A 16751-nucleotide genomic window follows, 5' to 3' on the forward strand; every position below is an offset into this window, starting at 1 on the left:
AGAGGTTTTCAGTCTATTTACCCTTACCGTTTTGATTCAGTGAATATGTTAAGCTTATGTACTGTAAGAGTCAGATAAGATTTTAAAAGCCAGACCTTTTTATTTGTAAAAATGTTGGCTAAAGATATCTGCCACATTAAACCTCCCCAGCCAAACTCTGCCTTTGAATTCAGTGGGAGCAGCGGGGTGCTGCTCACTTTTGTAAATCCAGGCCACTTTTCAGGTGCCTAAATATGGATTAGGAAACCAACTTCAGGCATTCAGTTTTAAAATGTTGTTCTTGGTACTTTTGGGTTATGTGAAATAAATAATACAAGCAGTTCTAATATTTTGATGTGTTAATTATAATGTTAAATACTGGCTTAATATTATTCACAACAATATTCTTCTTAATAATTATTCAGGTCCAGAGGTATCCTTCCCTAGAGCCACTTTTGCAGGGATTTTCTGAAAGAAAATCTGTGCCATAAATGTTTGTTAATGACAACCGAGATATTTCTCTGAAGCTTTAATCTAGTCATTATGGTCACAATTCAGCATCATATCCCTATTCAGGACAGCACTTAATCAAATGTTGGCTTGAATCAGGATGGATTTTAAGTGCTTTCCTGAATAGGGGCCTATAGTGTCAATGCACCATTTATCAAGTGGTTTCAGATCCAGTAAGAGTGACACTCTTTTTTCAGTAATTAAATGTTTGGGCCTGATCCTGCTTTCCTTACTCAGGCTAAAGCAGTTGAATTTTGCTTAAATAAAATTTGCAGGATCTGGCTCTTAAATGCTTAGCAGTAGAATTTCATATATTAAAAACTAGAATTTCATAATACCACAATATACTTAAATAGTTGTGCAGTTTTTTTGCCAGCTTTTATTAAGCATGAAAAATCAAGGTAACTATTGCTACATAAAATAAGGTTCAACATAACATATTTAAGCATTGCCTTGTCATCCTGAGTTGCAAAAATATGAACCTGTTTACATTTTTCTGTTACTGCTGCAAACCGTTCTTGGTAGTAAACTGCTGATATCAGAATCATGCAGATGTCCACAGCTGAGGTCAGGCACGTAAGGTATTGCTGTGTTATTTTCATTTCATAGCCTGCAGAACTTGTCACATTGATTCCAAGATTGACTATGTTGTATATTCTAATGTGAAAATCAATATATTTTGAGAATAATGGAAGAAATGAAAAAAATTCAGTTACACGATAGCTATAGCATATGATCTTGAAAACTGTATACCACAGTCAGTCAGATTCACAGAGCAATGACTTCCATTTCACACTCACTCTTCCTCTGGTCCCTATCACCTGTATGCCAATGAGAATTAAGTATATGGAGAGCTCTGTAGAATCATAGAAGATTAGGGTTGGAAGAGACCTCAGGAGGTCATTTAGACCAACCTCTGGCTCAAAGTAGGACCAACTCCAACTAAATCATCACAGCCAGGGCTTTGTCAAGCCAGACCTTAAAAACCTCTGAAAATGGAGATTCCACCATTTCCCTAGGCAGGGCCATCCCAAGGGGGATGTGGGGCCCAGGGTTGAAGTGATGCATTCGTCTTTTCTGGGACCAACTGTGCTGGCCAATGGGGCCAAGAGTGGTTGCCCCTATTCACCGTACCCAAAGGACAGCTCTGTTCATAAGTAACCCATTCCAGTGCTTCAGCACCCTCCTAGTGAAATAATTTTTCCTAATATCCAACCTAGACCTCCACCACTGCAACTTGAGACCATTGCTCCTTGTTCTGTCTTCTGCCACCACTGAGAACAGCCAAGCTCCATCCTCCTTGGACCCTCTGTTCAGGTAGTTGAAGGCTGCGATCAAATCCCCCCTCACTCTTCTCATCTGCAGCCTGAATAAGCCCTGTTCCCTCAGCCTTTCCTCATAAGTCATGTGCCCCAGCCACCTAATAATTTTCGTTGCCCTCCACTGGACACTCTCCAATTTGTCCACATCCTTTCTGTAGTGTGGGGCCCAAAACTGGACACAGTACTCCAGATGTGGCCTCACCAGTGCTGAATAGAGGGGAATAATCACTTCCCTTGATCTGCTGGCTATGCTCCTACTAATGCAGCCCAATAAGCCGTTAGCCTTCTTGGCAACAAGGGCACACTGTTGACTCATATCCAGATTCTTGTCTGCAAAACTGCCATTTAGCCAGTTGGTCCCCAACCTGTAGCAGTGCATATAGCAAAGCCACTGTAACCAAAGGCTGAAAACAAGAGCTTCGCTAATAACCTGCTAGGCCGTTGAAAAAGCAGACAGCCAATTGTATAGTATTCTCCCATAGGGAGTTCTGAAACCCATTTTGATCTATCAGTTTCTATGTATGTATCAATGAAATTGTTCCTCTGCTCCAACAGGACATCAGGATAAGAATATAAGATAGTAAGAAATGAAATAATTAAGAACAGGAGAGATTTGGGTGAAATTATTTGTAATTCTTTAATAGATAAAGAAAAAAATTATTAGGAGTAAGAGCAAAAAGAAATATAAATCTTACCCTAATTGACAAGTACGGGGGAAATACAACCTGGAAAAGCATGTTAAGGTATCTTTTACTATTTCAGATAATTAACGACAATTTTCTGGCTATGAAAAACATTCTTTCTGTGCTAGGTGAGCATGGCAGAGACTCAGTAAAAAGATCTCCTTAGTGGAGCAGCCAATTTTCAGAGGTATGATCTTTCCGTGTCTCATCTGCCAACCTTTGAAGTAATCCTAGAACACCCATTTAGTGCCATGGGCCATTCATGACTGACAGGACAACTGGTTGTCTGTTGAAATCCAAAACAACTGGTTCATATTCCCCCAATTGGTTCACGCCCTTTTACACCCTCTCAGTGAACTTCAAAACTTAACTCTAACTCTAGCAGTGTTGTCAACCCTTGAGATTTTATCACGAAACTTGTGATATTTGGTGTTCATATTAACCTCCTCCCGACTACCTAGTTGCTGGGATTTTTTTAAAAAAAGTAAATTTCTAGCCCTTATGGCTACAGAAAAAACCTTTAAAATTTGAAACAAGTGCACACTAAAGTCTCAGAAACCAGAAAGCGAATAATCTCCCCCCCCTTTATTATTTTAAAAGAAACTAATGATTTTTAAGCCAACCTCATGATTTTGGGGAGATCTCATTTGATTTTTTAACTCTTGAGATTGGCAATACTGACCTGCAGCCAAAATGTCTACAAACTGTATTTGATTTAAATCAAAGCCACAGTAATTGTGGAGATGTTGTTAAAGAATTGTTTAAAGACAGTGACTGGTAATAAATTGTTGCTTTTAATTTTATCAGGTTTTCCTGTTTGTGTATTTGTTGGTGATTTTTAGTTAGCTAAAGTCCACATACAAATGCTGGATAACAAACAATGGAGGATACTTTCTGATAGGTTATTCACACCACCATGTTCTCTTAGGAAAATCTATGGCAAAGGATCTACAAAAAGTAATGACAAATGAAGCTTTTTTGCAGACAGATGCACCACCTTGGAACACAGATAACGAAGGTCTAGAATGTGGATCTGCCACAAGCCATGTGTAAGTGATGCACCAGGAACAGTGCAGGGAAAGAACTGCCTGAAAGGCACATTTCCCTCCCTGCTTCCATGTTGCTCTGGGCAGAGGGTAGTAATTTTCTCCTGGCCTATACAAGCATTTAATGACACTATCCCAACACAGCCTATGTTAGCCCATATGTCAAGGAGACACAACCAAAGTTCTTCTCTTTCCCTTGTGCTTTTCACCCACCTGCTCCAGGGAGGGAAAGTAGCAGACACAGTTTCTTCTTACCCCTGCGCATGTGCACCTATGGTCCATTTAACTTGCACAGGAGTACAAGGGGAGTTCTTATTCTCTGTGAAGCCCTGAGTAGGTGCACAGTTTAACTTACAATCTAAGCCAAAGGCTATTTATAATAATGACAACAGTGATGTGAGTAACGAGGTTTGAATTAAAGGAACAGTGCCATATACTTTACCCTCCATTAAAACGTTTTACAAAACTTAATATTGATTGAAATAATAATTTTGTAAAAAATACATAATTTAAACAATATACCTTTAAACATAATTTTTTAAAGAGGCTGTTTTGTGTTTTCACATGTTATCCTGCAGTATTCACTGTCCAAACATTGCAGTATTGTACTATTACATGAAGATCAGGAAAAGCAATTGAGACGAAACTGGCTACAAATAAACCAAGAAATACAAAGAGTACAAGCAAAATAAATAGTGAAAAGTGCATTCAGTTTTGAAACTTCTTCCAAAGTATAGAATCTATGGCAACTTAAATGAGGACTGGGTCAGATCTGCAGGATTTTTTCCATTGTTCTTATAACCTGATACTAATGATAATTTATGGAGCAAATGAAAGCCACGTACAATTCCACTAGGAAAAATAGCCAGCAATAGGGCAAGAAGAAAAAATAATAGAAAAAATAGCATTTGTGAAAATGGTTCTCTCTTTTAATGCAGACAAGACATCAGGTGTTTAAAGGCAATCTTTGAAAAAGGTAGGGGGCACAAAAAGATAAGAACCACTATTCCTAGGGAGCTTTCTAGAACACAAGCTTAGATTCCCTCCACAGAAATTAATACCTCAACATTTGGGCCTATTTCTTCTGTCCAGGGAACCCAGCACTTTTCCAGCAAACTATGATTTAAGAAACATGACATCTTGGCAAAAAAACCCATCGAAAACAGCGGAACCAGACCCATGCTACTCAGACCAGTGTGGACAAGGTCTTAATGGTTAAGACCTTGATCCTGCAAACAATTACTGTATGTATGTGTTTAACTATATCTGTATGAGTACACCTATTGACTTTGACAGGACATTCACATGCATAAAATTAGACATGTGCATATGTTCTTGTGCGGCTGGGACACAGTAGCATCAAAATGAGTTTAAAATAGCATAGTACTAAGTAGAGTGGCCCCTTCGTGTACTGGTTAAAAAACAACACAAAATATTTTTTGTGAGAAATTGCCACAAAAATCTTCATCAAAATTTCAAACTTTATTATTATTTGTAGTGTTCTGATCAAAATACATAGGTGACGTCAGATGATCCTTCATTTAGAGAAACTCTAGAATGACAAGATGGCAGAAACTGTAGATCCCCTTCTATAATGGGGCACATGCTCCTGCCCCATTATTGTCAATGGAAGTTAACTTTCACTGAAGCAGGATCAGGCCCTGTTAAAGCATCTGACACTACCTGATCCTGCAAAGCACCAAATGCCCCCTGCAAAGTGCTGCATATCCTCACCTTTCACTGACTCTCTAGGCTGGACTTCAGTGGGAGTTAAGGGAATTTAGCATATTTCAGTGTTGAATCCAATGCTGTGGGGAAAGAGAGGCATCCTCTTAAAAAAATAAAATGTGTCTATGAATAATAAATCAAGCTGCAATGAAAATATGTACAGAGTCAAATCCTGCACCTCTTTCTGAAAAGAAACCTATTGACTTCACTAGGGAGATTTGCTTGTGTGAGGACAGCAGCATTAGACCCTTATTATCTGGGCATTTAACTGCAAGAGCTCAGCAAGTTATTGAATCTCTTCATTTTTATTTAGTGAGACACATAGAGACTATTGAACCACCAATGGTTCCCTGTTCTGTTGGTATGTCCCTCACTGGACAGCCAGAATTTTGAAGCAAAGAAAAATAAATCATGTAAAAAATGGTAAACTTTCATTCATTTGTCTGACTAGATCTTTTACTGGCCACATGGTATTCCATTTATTTTCTAGCAAACAGCAACATGATATATCTAATGTTATTGTGCACCTCTTATCTATTTCATGGAATTTATTGAATCTAACCTAAACATATTTAAGTGCTACAGCAGGTTTCATATATAAGAAAACAACCTAATATGGAACACATGGCATAGGAGTTAATACGTATGTTTTATTTCATTCAGTGCAAGTAACTACACTGATGTGACATTAAAGCATGCACATTAGAATGCATAGGTTAATTCTTCCTTTTCAGTGTCCCTTAATATAACAGTATGGCATCTTTCTATAGAATTAATGGGTGTTAAATTTATAACAAGTAAAAAGGAAATACTGATTCACACGAGGCCAAATATTATTTGCACTTCTTCATGAGTCTTCAGTGAGAGGTAACTTGTGGCAAGTTGAGCATAATTTGGCCAACGGAATATATACAATTTATATGAAACTCAGTGCTAAAGGAGTTTATATAAATAATTACTTTTATGAGTAAGGATAACACTTGTAGTTATGGAAGCTTTAATGTGTAAGCAGATTGCTGCATGTGCCAAGAAGGATATTGTCCCTTATATACAGTCCAAGATAATTAGTCAGGTCACAGGTGTTTTAATGGTCTTCGGAAGCCTCGGGCATTGGCCACAGCTGGAGGCAGGATATCAGTCTTGAAGGACAAATGGAAATATCCAGAATGACAAATCCTATGTTAGTTTGCCAGATTATGAGGCAGATTCTGAAAATTGTTGCTTTAAGTTTTTTTTGCAGCAAACTCTGCCCCCTGGTGCTTACTTGAATTAGGTGAAATACTGGCAATAAAATGTTGTTTCATTGGTATGCATCTGTTTTCAAGTCCCTGAAACATCTGTGAAATGGAAGCAATCCTATGACATTTCTAATATTGTTTTTTGGTTATAATTTTGCATGGAAAAGATTGATATGATGTCTGCAAAAATTTCATGTTTCCTTTTCACATTTTAAGCTATATGTTTGTTGTAATTGGTCACGGAAGTCGTATGACTTTTTGTTAGGGGGTGGAGGTGGGGTTGGGAGGAGGAGATCCTTTTTGCTGGTGCCTACTCCATGTAGTCAGAAAGATTCGTAGAAGCAATTTTGAAAGTTTTTTTGGCAGTGAGAAGACTGGAAATTGTGTGCTATCTGTGAGATAATCCCCAAAAGCTAATCCATTGCATCAAACTACGGTGGGAACCAAAATATATATCCATAGTATTTAGAGGGAAATCTCTGTGTGTGCGCGCTGTTCTGGGCCATTATTTCATGAATGCCTGCTTAAGCCTTGTCTCAAGCTAGACCTAGAAATACCATTTCAGTCAGGCCACTCTGCCATTAATATTTATTTGCTCCAACTTTTAATTACATTGCCCATATCAGTTTCATCCACCAAGTACAGTGTCTGTTTGTGTGTTAGAGACAGAGCAATAGAGATTCCTATTGCAGACTGTCTTAAATGTTTCAAACTTCTACAAAAAAGCCCCCCAAAGTATTTCCTTCCAGAAAGGTCTGTTGAAAATGAGGTTTAGAACAAGAGTGTTATTTCAACCTTAACTATAGCATTGCTATGTTAGAGGTCAATTTTTCTTTTTATACTAGTGTGGTACTGAAAAAATAAAACAATGTGTATGTTTTGTGTTAGAACTGCACAGTGCAAGTGTCTGCATGTACACACGAACATATGTGTGTGCATTGGGCAGATTAAATTCATACCAACTGTGGAGAGATTATCAATCCTAGTGATGATCTCCGTTTCAAATACGGGAATCTCTGAAACTTGTAGTATCTCTGCAGATGTAATGAACTATTAAAGTGCATCTAGTGTACACATCTGATTGTATGTATGAAGGGTTTGTTGGCGGAGGGCACAAACCAGGCAGTCTGTCAGTATTGTTCTTCTTTCGCTGGGGCTCGTTCAAAATCTATTCATGTGGAACATGGCAACAGTAATCTAAGAATCGCCATTAGTTAAACACAAAAATAGCTACTGGAATCCAAAGCAATTCATGAGGACAGCACGAGCACTAAATCACGTCTGCCATTTGAAGATGATACCCCATCCAGATCTATTTGCGTCTGACCAAAACTTGTAGTAGTTCTATTTATTGTTTTTGCAAATATTGCACTGATAGACAGCTTACTACTGTGCGTACCAATACACAAGAATGTGATGAGCTATTAGGAATTAATGCAATACAAATAATTGGAAGCAAATGAAGGCATTCATTGGTTCTCTGTCAGTTTAAGAAGAATCTCCAGCATTGGAGGTAGATAATGGAAGGCCCTGTAATTAATGCATAGTAAACCAAGGGCTAAACATTGCATATAAGAGATACAGCAATTTTTAATATTTTAAATCACTACATCTATTCCTTTCTCCTGGCAACTTTGGGCCTGGTGGAGTTCTGACAATCTGATCATATCAGCCAGATCATGCCAGAAATGAAGACTACTTGTCTTCCCCAGAGTGTTGCAGTTACCAGAATTTGAAAATGGTATGGAGCCTTCCCATCTTGAAATCGCATTTTATGCCACCAAGTTACACTGCTTTGCTCACAGACTTACAAGAAATCAACTCAGATGAGCTGGCAGGGGATCACAGAATCTTGCATGAGTCCCTTGTTAAGAGGGCAGACTGCCGGTCTCTTCTCAATTGTCATTTTAAAAAAGTAAGTTTTCAGCCCTTTTCCTTGTGTAGATAGCTTTGAAATGATGTAAAGAGATGAAAGGAGCAAACTACTGAGTTGGTCTCCACTTCAGCAGCAGGAACCAGGGTGTATGTATTGGCAAGGAGAGAGATGAAAGATTGACCCCCTCTCCCTTTTAGTGTAAAATACGTCTGTTAACTTTGAGGTGTGTCTGGAAATATCATCTCTCTAGGCCTCCCCCAAAACCTCAGATTACCCTTGTGCCTAACAGGGTAATGATGCTGGACAGGAATCAGTGCTGTTTGTGGTAAGGTGGGATTATTTTGAAGGCCAACTCCAAATTGCCAGCTCTGCTAGAGTTAACATTTTGACACATCTCTAAGGCTGGGCCTGAGCCAGCTGCCTTACACTCACACAGCTACTAAGCTGCAGGTTTATACCCACCATCCTTCCTGCATTGCCCACCTGTAGCCACCACTGATAACACAACAGGAATGCAGTGGGCAGTCTCTTGCTGCACCTGACCACCGCACCAGTGCGGCACAGAGGTGCTGCCAAGCTGCTGTTGCACTGAGGAGGAGCCTGGCAATTGCTCCTGCTGTGCTTGCCTCTCTCCCTGCCCAGCCCCAGCTTGAAGCTGAAGAGCTTTTATGGGAGGGGATTGAAGCCTAGTTTCTACCCTTATCCTATCACCCGGGGAAGATCCCTTTCCCTTGCCCAGCCTCCTCCACCAGCTAGGGAGACCTCCCCACTTTCAGAACCAAAGGGGATTCGTTCACCTTCCAGCAAGTGGAGGGATTCATGAGGGCAAGTGAATGTAGTGGGATAGGAGTCCTTTTCAAAAAAAAATGTGCAAATTATGTACAGGCCTCAGGGTCTTGACATGGCCCTCAGTGTTGCACAGTTTATGTATCTCAGTTATAGATATACAAAGAAATAATTGTTTATTATTTGCATTTAGCAATTTAATTTCTTAGTAGTAGTAAATGAACACACCTATTTGTAGGTAATTTGTAGTAACACAGAATAATTGCTAGAAATCAAATATTAATGGAGAGAGTGTGGGGCCCTAGTTCTTCCTTATCTCTGCACTTGTCCAGTACTACCTGCTACCTCTCAGCTCACCACAGCAGTCTGCAAGTTTCTGCTCTACCTTTTCTGTACGAGATGGACTATTTAGGAGTCTGCAGGATTGAGGTGTTCAGCTCTTGCATTTGTGCTAAAGCCTCCTCTGGCTTTGTGAATTCCTGTCAGAGATGCTGGTTTTGTCCAGCCTGGTGCTCTCAGTTTCAGAGGTTTTCTTTTCCCACAACCTTTTCTCTGTTGCATCAGGTTGATTTTGTTTTAAGGTCATGAACTGGAGCTGATCACTTCCTGGACCTCAGTATATTGGAAGGCTTACTATATTGTAATTGCCCTATGTACAGCAGGCATTTAATCTTCAGAATCTGTAGGAATAGTCTATTTAGCCTGTATATTCTTTCTTAAAGTGGCCAAATATATAGGAAATGAATTTATTTATTCCAACAAGTGCTCCTCAAGTCACAACTCCTCTGATTCTCCCGAAATGTGTACCAAAACTGGGGAGAAGCCAGAATGGATTCATTCATGAAGACCTTGCTAATTGAACATTTCAGTTTAGTTTGTTCTTATGTTCAATACAATTTACAGACACAAAACCATTTTTATGTGCTAATCATAGAGAAATAGAGGCTGGATTGAAATGACTTTTTGAAAATATGACCTCAGCTGCCTTTCCGGGGGCATCCAAGGGCCTGTTTTGAGGATGAGCCCAATGAAGATGAAGAGATTGAGGAAGATCAGGTATGAGGAGGGAGATTGGCTGGCTTCTTGGCTAGTTCCCTGATGTAGGAAATTTTCCCTTTTGCAGATAACACTGAACTACATGCTCAGCATTCATGGACTTCAATGGGACTTAAGCGTGTACTTAAATGTTGTCCTAAATTGGGATGGACTTAGACATGTACGTATGTGCTTTCCTGAATTGGGGCCTATAATAATAACATCCACCTTTGTTCATTGACATTTCATGGGCATGGACTAAGGTACATGAAAGTACTGAATCTAAAACCCACGTTAATTTTGGAAAGACTGAAGTGAGATATGTCTCATTTTCACACCTCTAATAGCTGCTTCAGCATCAGTGAACCACAACTCCTTTGAAAGCAAGAGGAGAAATTTCACCAGACACACAAGTTAGGCTAAGAACAGAAAGATGAGTCCCAGACAGAAGCAAGATTTTCAGCCACATCTTGAAGACACTGATTACATCGCTTCCCTTTTCTCTGACTCTCTAGCAGTCAGCGCTAAGAATTATATTTTGGGAACAGCTTCTAAGAAAAGAATCTCTCACTTTTCCCCTTTGCTCTTCCCATTTGTCATTAATTCAGCTCCCTTTATTGTGTGAGTCATGTTATAGATCTGGTCCATAGATTGGAAGTTTTGTCTAAAATTTTACTATTCCTTTCTTTGTCATCAAGAAAAAATAATTCTAGGTAAGTATTATATTGGAATTCCAAAAGTATCTAGATTTCAATGCACCTTTATCCCTTAGTTGCTTATTTCCTGGACTTCTAATTTGCATTTGTTTTCTATAACCAGGCATAAAAATTGACAAATTCAGATACATGATTCAAAGCCATAGGCACCATCTGTGGAGCTTTGGACATTGTTGCAGGATAGCTAGCAGATTTTGCAAGATTTTAATTAAAGCATACATGCACAGATTGTGAGGATGGATGCATTTTCTAAGGCTACTCTCTGAACAACTATCCATGGTAGAGTCAATTGATAAATTCTGGACCACTTGCTGTTTTATTTTATGTCTTTGCTTTTTAAGAGGAATGAGTGGTATTGAGGATTATAGATGTAGCCAAAACAGGGAATCCAAGAAGTAAATATGTTAGATTTCACAGAATAACGAGAAATCTCACATATTTACAAAATAGGGCTAATTTTGAATTGAGAGAGACTTTGTAGACTGTAATTAGCAGATGCTTCCTACAAAGCACAATCATACTGTTACTTTATTCCATTCCTCAGTCCCACACGAGAGTGAGTTCTAATGTCTTGTAATTTATATTAGTACAAATAAAGATATAAAACTTAAAACCAATGTGCTCTGGTATTATTTTGTTAGTTTGGCATTTTTGTTTGACTGAAATAGAGAATCTGCTTTTAATCATGCCTTGATTTGTGCAGGATTGTTTACCTCTGCAGTTGGAATAGAATAATGACTTGGCACTGAAATGTTTATCTGTTCATATTATTTTTATATACATGTTTGCAGATGATACTTTTCTATTAAATGTTTCAGCCTGTATGGTGAGTTACTAAAAAAAAGCTTAATCTGAAAGTAGAGTGATTACTCAAGAAGACAGTCCTCTGATTCTTTTATTTAAAAAATTTTTTTTCTCACTTCTCTCAGAGATGGTCTCTTTCTGTTTCATTGTTTCTATTTATTATTTATCATAATTATTATTTTCTATTTGATGGAGGCCAGCAGTGTACTTGGCGTTGCAGACATCATTGGAGAGACATCTTCCCTGCCCCCAAGGAGCTTCCAATCTAAACAAACAAACAACTGCCATTGTGAACAAAGGGTGGGTTGGATTCATCACATAAAGGTCCAGCAGGCTTGTGGCGTGGCATCGGACAGACATCTCTTTGAATGGTGGATTAACCCTGAGAGGCCTCACAGAAGAAGTACTGATATTAATAATGAAGTATTACAGAAGACCAGATAGATGCCTGCCAAACAAGGATAGGGAGCTTGTTCTGACTGTCAAGGACAGCAGGAAAGAATTCACCTATATGAAAATGGGAGAAGAATACAGAGGGAGCAATTAGCTATGAGCAGGGATCCTAGAAATCCTTTTGCAATGGAGAATAGCGGAATTTACCTTTTTTACAGAGAATCTTTAGTTTTTACATTTTGTGAAAAAAAACCCACATATTAGCTAAATTTTACTGAAAGTAACAGTGTCACTTCTTCAATGCAACCTCCCCCTCTTGTGGTTAATTTTTGAATGCACTTTAAATTTACATAGCTAAACATACTCCTATAAACTGTTTCTGGCATATAAAGGTTACTAAATGGCATATAGGGATTTGTGTTTTAATGCATCTCAAATTTTACTTCAGCCTCCAGACGTGAGCAATTCAAGTTATGAAAAGATGCCAACAACTTCAAAAATCATCCCTAAAGACTGTGTCACTGATTTTGGCAAGGACAAATTTCACATTGACGGTAATGTGCTATTCTGTACTGTACGCAGCAAGGCTGTGAATTACGTTTAAAGACAGACAATCGTAGAATACATGAAAAGTGCTAAACGCTAGTAGGCTTTGAACTTGCTTAAAAACTGTAAATTTATCAATAAAACATTGTTTTCAACTGATTACAATATATAATGGCTAGGGAAACTAAAGTTCAGTGTTTAATTTTAATCACAGAAAAATGAAGATTTTTATCCTTTTTTTCCTGAGAATTTGGGTTTTTTTATCACAGAAAACTAGGATCACTGGTCATGAGATATGTATGGAGTGAAGAGTGTTAGCTTAGGATGGACCAGGATGGGTTCTCGGGAAATAATTTTTTACACCAAATCATTTTCTTCATAATCTTGTAATTTAACATTCTATTCAGTAAACAAAGCAAAAATATGGTACAGTATATTGCGGGACATGATTGCATAGCAATCATTAACACAGTGATTGATCCAGACATTTACAACTAGCTTAAATATTTTCAATCTTTCTTCTTTTAAAGAAGAAGCTGGGAAACATTAAATAGAACTGAAAAGGGGAGCTGAAAAAGCAGGATTTTGATGAGAGAGAAAATTATATAGTATTTGTAGACCACTGAGTATGACAATAAGAACTAAGGATAAAATTCTCCTTTCAGATTCTGATAGCTGATATGACCTTCAATGTGCAGAACAGAGTCTATCAGAGTCAGGCTCTCCTTTGCAGTTCGGAGAGGAGATTTTGCCTTATGAGCAAGGCCGGTGCTACCATTAAGGTGAACTAGGCGGTTGCCTAGGGTGCCAAGATTTGGGGGTGCCAAAAAGCAGTGCCCCCAATTTTTTTTTTTACAGCAGTTCCTCCCCGAGCGTGCGGTCGTTGCTCCACTTCTCCTGCCTCCCAGGCTTGCAGCACCAATCAGCTTTTTGGCGCCACAAGCCTGGGAGGAGAATTAGAGCAGGGGCAGCGTGCTCAGGGAGGATGCAGAGCAGAGCTGAGCTGGGGTGGGGAGGTGCTGCATGGCTCCCCGGGCCGGGGGGTTGGGGAACTGCTGCGGGGAGGGAGCACCTCAGGGTGGGGAGGGGAGCTGCTACAGGGCTCCCCACCCCAACTCACCTCTGCTCCGCGTCCTTCTCGAGCACGCCACCCCCGGCTCTAATTCTCCTGCCTCCCAGGCTTGCGGTGCCAAACAGCTGATTGGTGCCGCAAGCCTGAGAGGGGAGGAGAATTAGAGCGGGGGCAGCGTGCTCGGGGAGGATGCGGATCTGGGGTGGGGAGGTGCTGCACGGCTCCCCGGGGGGCAAGCTGCCGTGGGGGTGGGCAGGCACCTCAGGGCAGAGAGGGGACAGGGAGCTGCCGCAGGTCTGGGCAGGGGTGGGGAGGCGCAAGGTGGAAGTTTTGCCTAGGGCGCAAAACATCCTTGCACCAGCCCTGCTTATGAGAGGTTGAGTACAGCTAGAAGGATTGTCTGGAGGATCTGGGTGAGATGCTCTTTATCCTCTAGGGCACAAGTAGATGAATAAAGGGCCTCAATACCATATTTGAGAGGGATACACTGTTTCAAATATTGTAAAGGATTCTGGGACTTTTTTTTGGCTAACAGTGTATTTTGAGGCCCTGTCTAAGCTGCAAATACAATAGTGGCAGGGATTTGTCTAAAACTCAGTTGCCCTCTAACCTGATTACAGATATGATTCTTATTTGTAGTGTAGACTGGACCTTAACTGTGTTTCGTAAGAAGGCAGAAGGTTTGGACTGACATGACTTGAAATTAGTACAATAACTGACTTGCCCTAGAAGTAGCTTTCCAGGCATCCTGCGATTAGGCATGTCATAAACAGATAGTTAAGGGTTAATGTCTCTTTTACCTGTAAAGGGTTAACAAACAGTAAACCAAAAACACCTGACCAGAGGACCAATCAGGAAACAAGATACTTCAAAATCTTGGTGGAGGGAAGCCTTTGTTTGTGTTTTTTGGGGTTTGCATTGTTCTCTCTGGATTCTGAGAGGGACCAGACATGTAAGCAAATTCCGCCAATCTTCCTAAACAAATCTCTTCTGTTCTAATTTTAGTAAGTACCAGGAAAAGGCGAGTTTAGTCTTTTGATTGTTTTCTGTAGTTGCAAATGTGTAGTTTGCTGGGAGTATTTTAAATTGTATTTTGCTGGGGGGGAGGCTTCTCTCTAGTGTCTATAAGCTGAAAGACCCTGTAACTTTTACCATCTAAATTACAGAGACAATTTTTACTTTTTTTTTCTTTTTATTAAAAGTTTTGATTTTTAAGACCTGTTTGATTTTTTTCCCCTTGTTGAGGCTCAAGGGTATTGAGTCTGTACTTACCAGGAAATTGGTGAAAGACAGGGAGGGGGGAAAGGAGGAATCCCTTTGTTTAGATTCACGGATCTTGAATCTGTCTCTCTCTCCAGGATAGCCCAGGGAGGGAACACATGGGAGGGGGTGAAAAGGAGGGGGGGAAAAACCTGATTTCTCTGTGTTGTGATTCAAGGAGTTTGAATCACAGTGATCTCCTAGTGTACCCAGGGCGGGAAAGATCTGGGAGGAAGAAAGGAGAAGGGGGGCAAATGGTTTATTCCCCTTTGTTGTAAGACTCAAGGAATTTGGGTCTTGGGGTTTTTGGGGGGACCAGAGTGCCCTAAAACACTATATATTTTTCAGTGGTGGCATCTTATCAGATCTAAGCTGGTAATTAAGCTTAGAGGAATTCATGCTGGTCCCCCATTTTTTGGACTCTAAGGTTCAGATTGGGGGATTATACCATGACAAGGCAGCATTGGAATTTTCTCCTGTGTTTATATGTGCTTTATATTTACACACATTTCACCCTTTCCTTCCCTTTGATGGTTACTCACTTCTACAACAGAAGCCAAGTGCCCTTCTCTAGAGCTGTGGAATCTCATTCCTGATTCCTGTGTATGTGTTTGGATGGGGCTCATTTTCCCAAAATCAGATAGACTACTTCCTTAATATGCTCATTTTGGGATAAGTTTGGGAAACAACATTCAGAGTTCTCTCCCAAACTAGACATTTCTGCATGGTTGGAGAATTTAGACATTAATAATGAAATTCCAAATCTCGATTGCTATAAATTCTTTCCAGAACTACATCTCCAGCACAGCAAAGCACTTCAGCATGCATGTAACATTAAGTATGTGAATAGTCCCGTTGGAGTCACAGGGACTACTCATATGCTTAAAAAGAACAGGAGTACTTGTGGCACCTTAGAGACTAACAAATTTATTTCAGCATAAGCTTTCATGGGCTACGGCTCACTTCTTCGGAAGCATAGAATGGAACACACAGACACAAGATATTTATACATACAGAGAACATGAAAAGGTGGAAGTACCCATATTAACTAAGAGGCCAATATGATGGAGGGATGATAAGCGGGAATGTGGATATGGAGGTGGATATTACCGCAACTGAGGTAGAGGCCAAACTTGAACAGCTTGATGGGACAAAATCGGAGGGCCCGGACAATCTCCATCTGAGGATATTAAAGGAACAGGCGCGTGAAATTGCGAGCCCTTTAGCGAGAATTTTTAAGCAATCGATAAACTCGGGGGTTGTGCCATACGACTGGAGAATTGCTAACGTAGTCCCTATTTTTAAGAAAGGGAATAAAAGTGATCCGGGTAATTATAGGCCTGTTAGCTTGACGTCTGTAGTATGTAAGGTCTTGGAAAAAATTTTAAGGGAGAAAGTAGTCAAGGACATAGAGGTCAATGGTAATTGGGACGAATTGCAACATGGATTTACTAAAGGTAGATCGTGCCAAACCAATCTGATCTCCTTCTTTGAGAAAGTGATGGATTACTTAGATAAAGGAAATGCGGTAGATCTAATTTACCTCGATTTCAGTAAGGTGTTTGACACGGTTCCGCATGGGGAACTGTTAGTTAAATTGGAAAAAATGGGGATGAATATGAAAGTTGTAAGGTGGATAAGGAACTGGTTAAAGGGGAGACTCCAGCGGGTCGTATTGAAGGGTGAACTGTCAGGCTGGAAGGAGGTTACTAGTGGAGTCCCTCAAGGATCGGTTTTGGGACCGATCTTATTTAACC

The 16751-nt window shown here is 39.9% G+C and overlaps 1 protein-coding gene across 10 annotated transcripts in view; it reads left to right on the plus strand.

The window, feature by feature from the left end:
* Window positions 1-16751, plus strand: part of LOC127045230 (carbonic anhydrase 3-like) — a 98164-nt gene that overhangs the window by 6336 nt on the left and 75077 nt on the right. For 2 of the 10 annotated variants that reach the window (XM_050941114.1, XM_050941117.1), the window contains exon 2: window positions 12565-12670. In XM_050941114.1, the coding sequence (XP_050797071.1) occupies window positions 12565-12670 (106 nt within the window). Of the gene's footprint in view, window positions 1-80; window positions 5692-8218; window positions 8422-11918; window positions 12024-12564; window positions 12671-16751 lie in introns of those variants that run through there. The other 8 variants (XM_050941115.1, XM_050941121.1, XM_050941112.1 and 5 more) reach the window with 7 other exon arrangements.

Source organism: Gopherus flavomarginatus, chromosome 2 (assembly GCF_025201925.1).
Source record: "Gopherus flavomarginatus isolate rGopFla2 chromosome 2, rGopFla2.mat.asm, whole genome shotgun sequence".
In the NCBI taxonomy this organism is placed as follows: domain Eukaryota; kingdom Metazoa; phylum Chordata; order Testudines; family Testudinidae; genus Gopherus; species Gopherus flavomarginatus.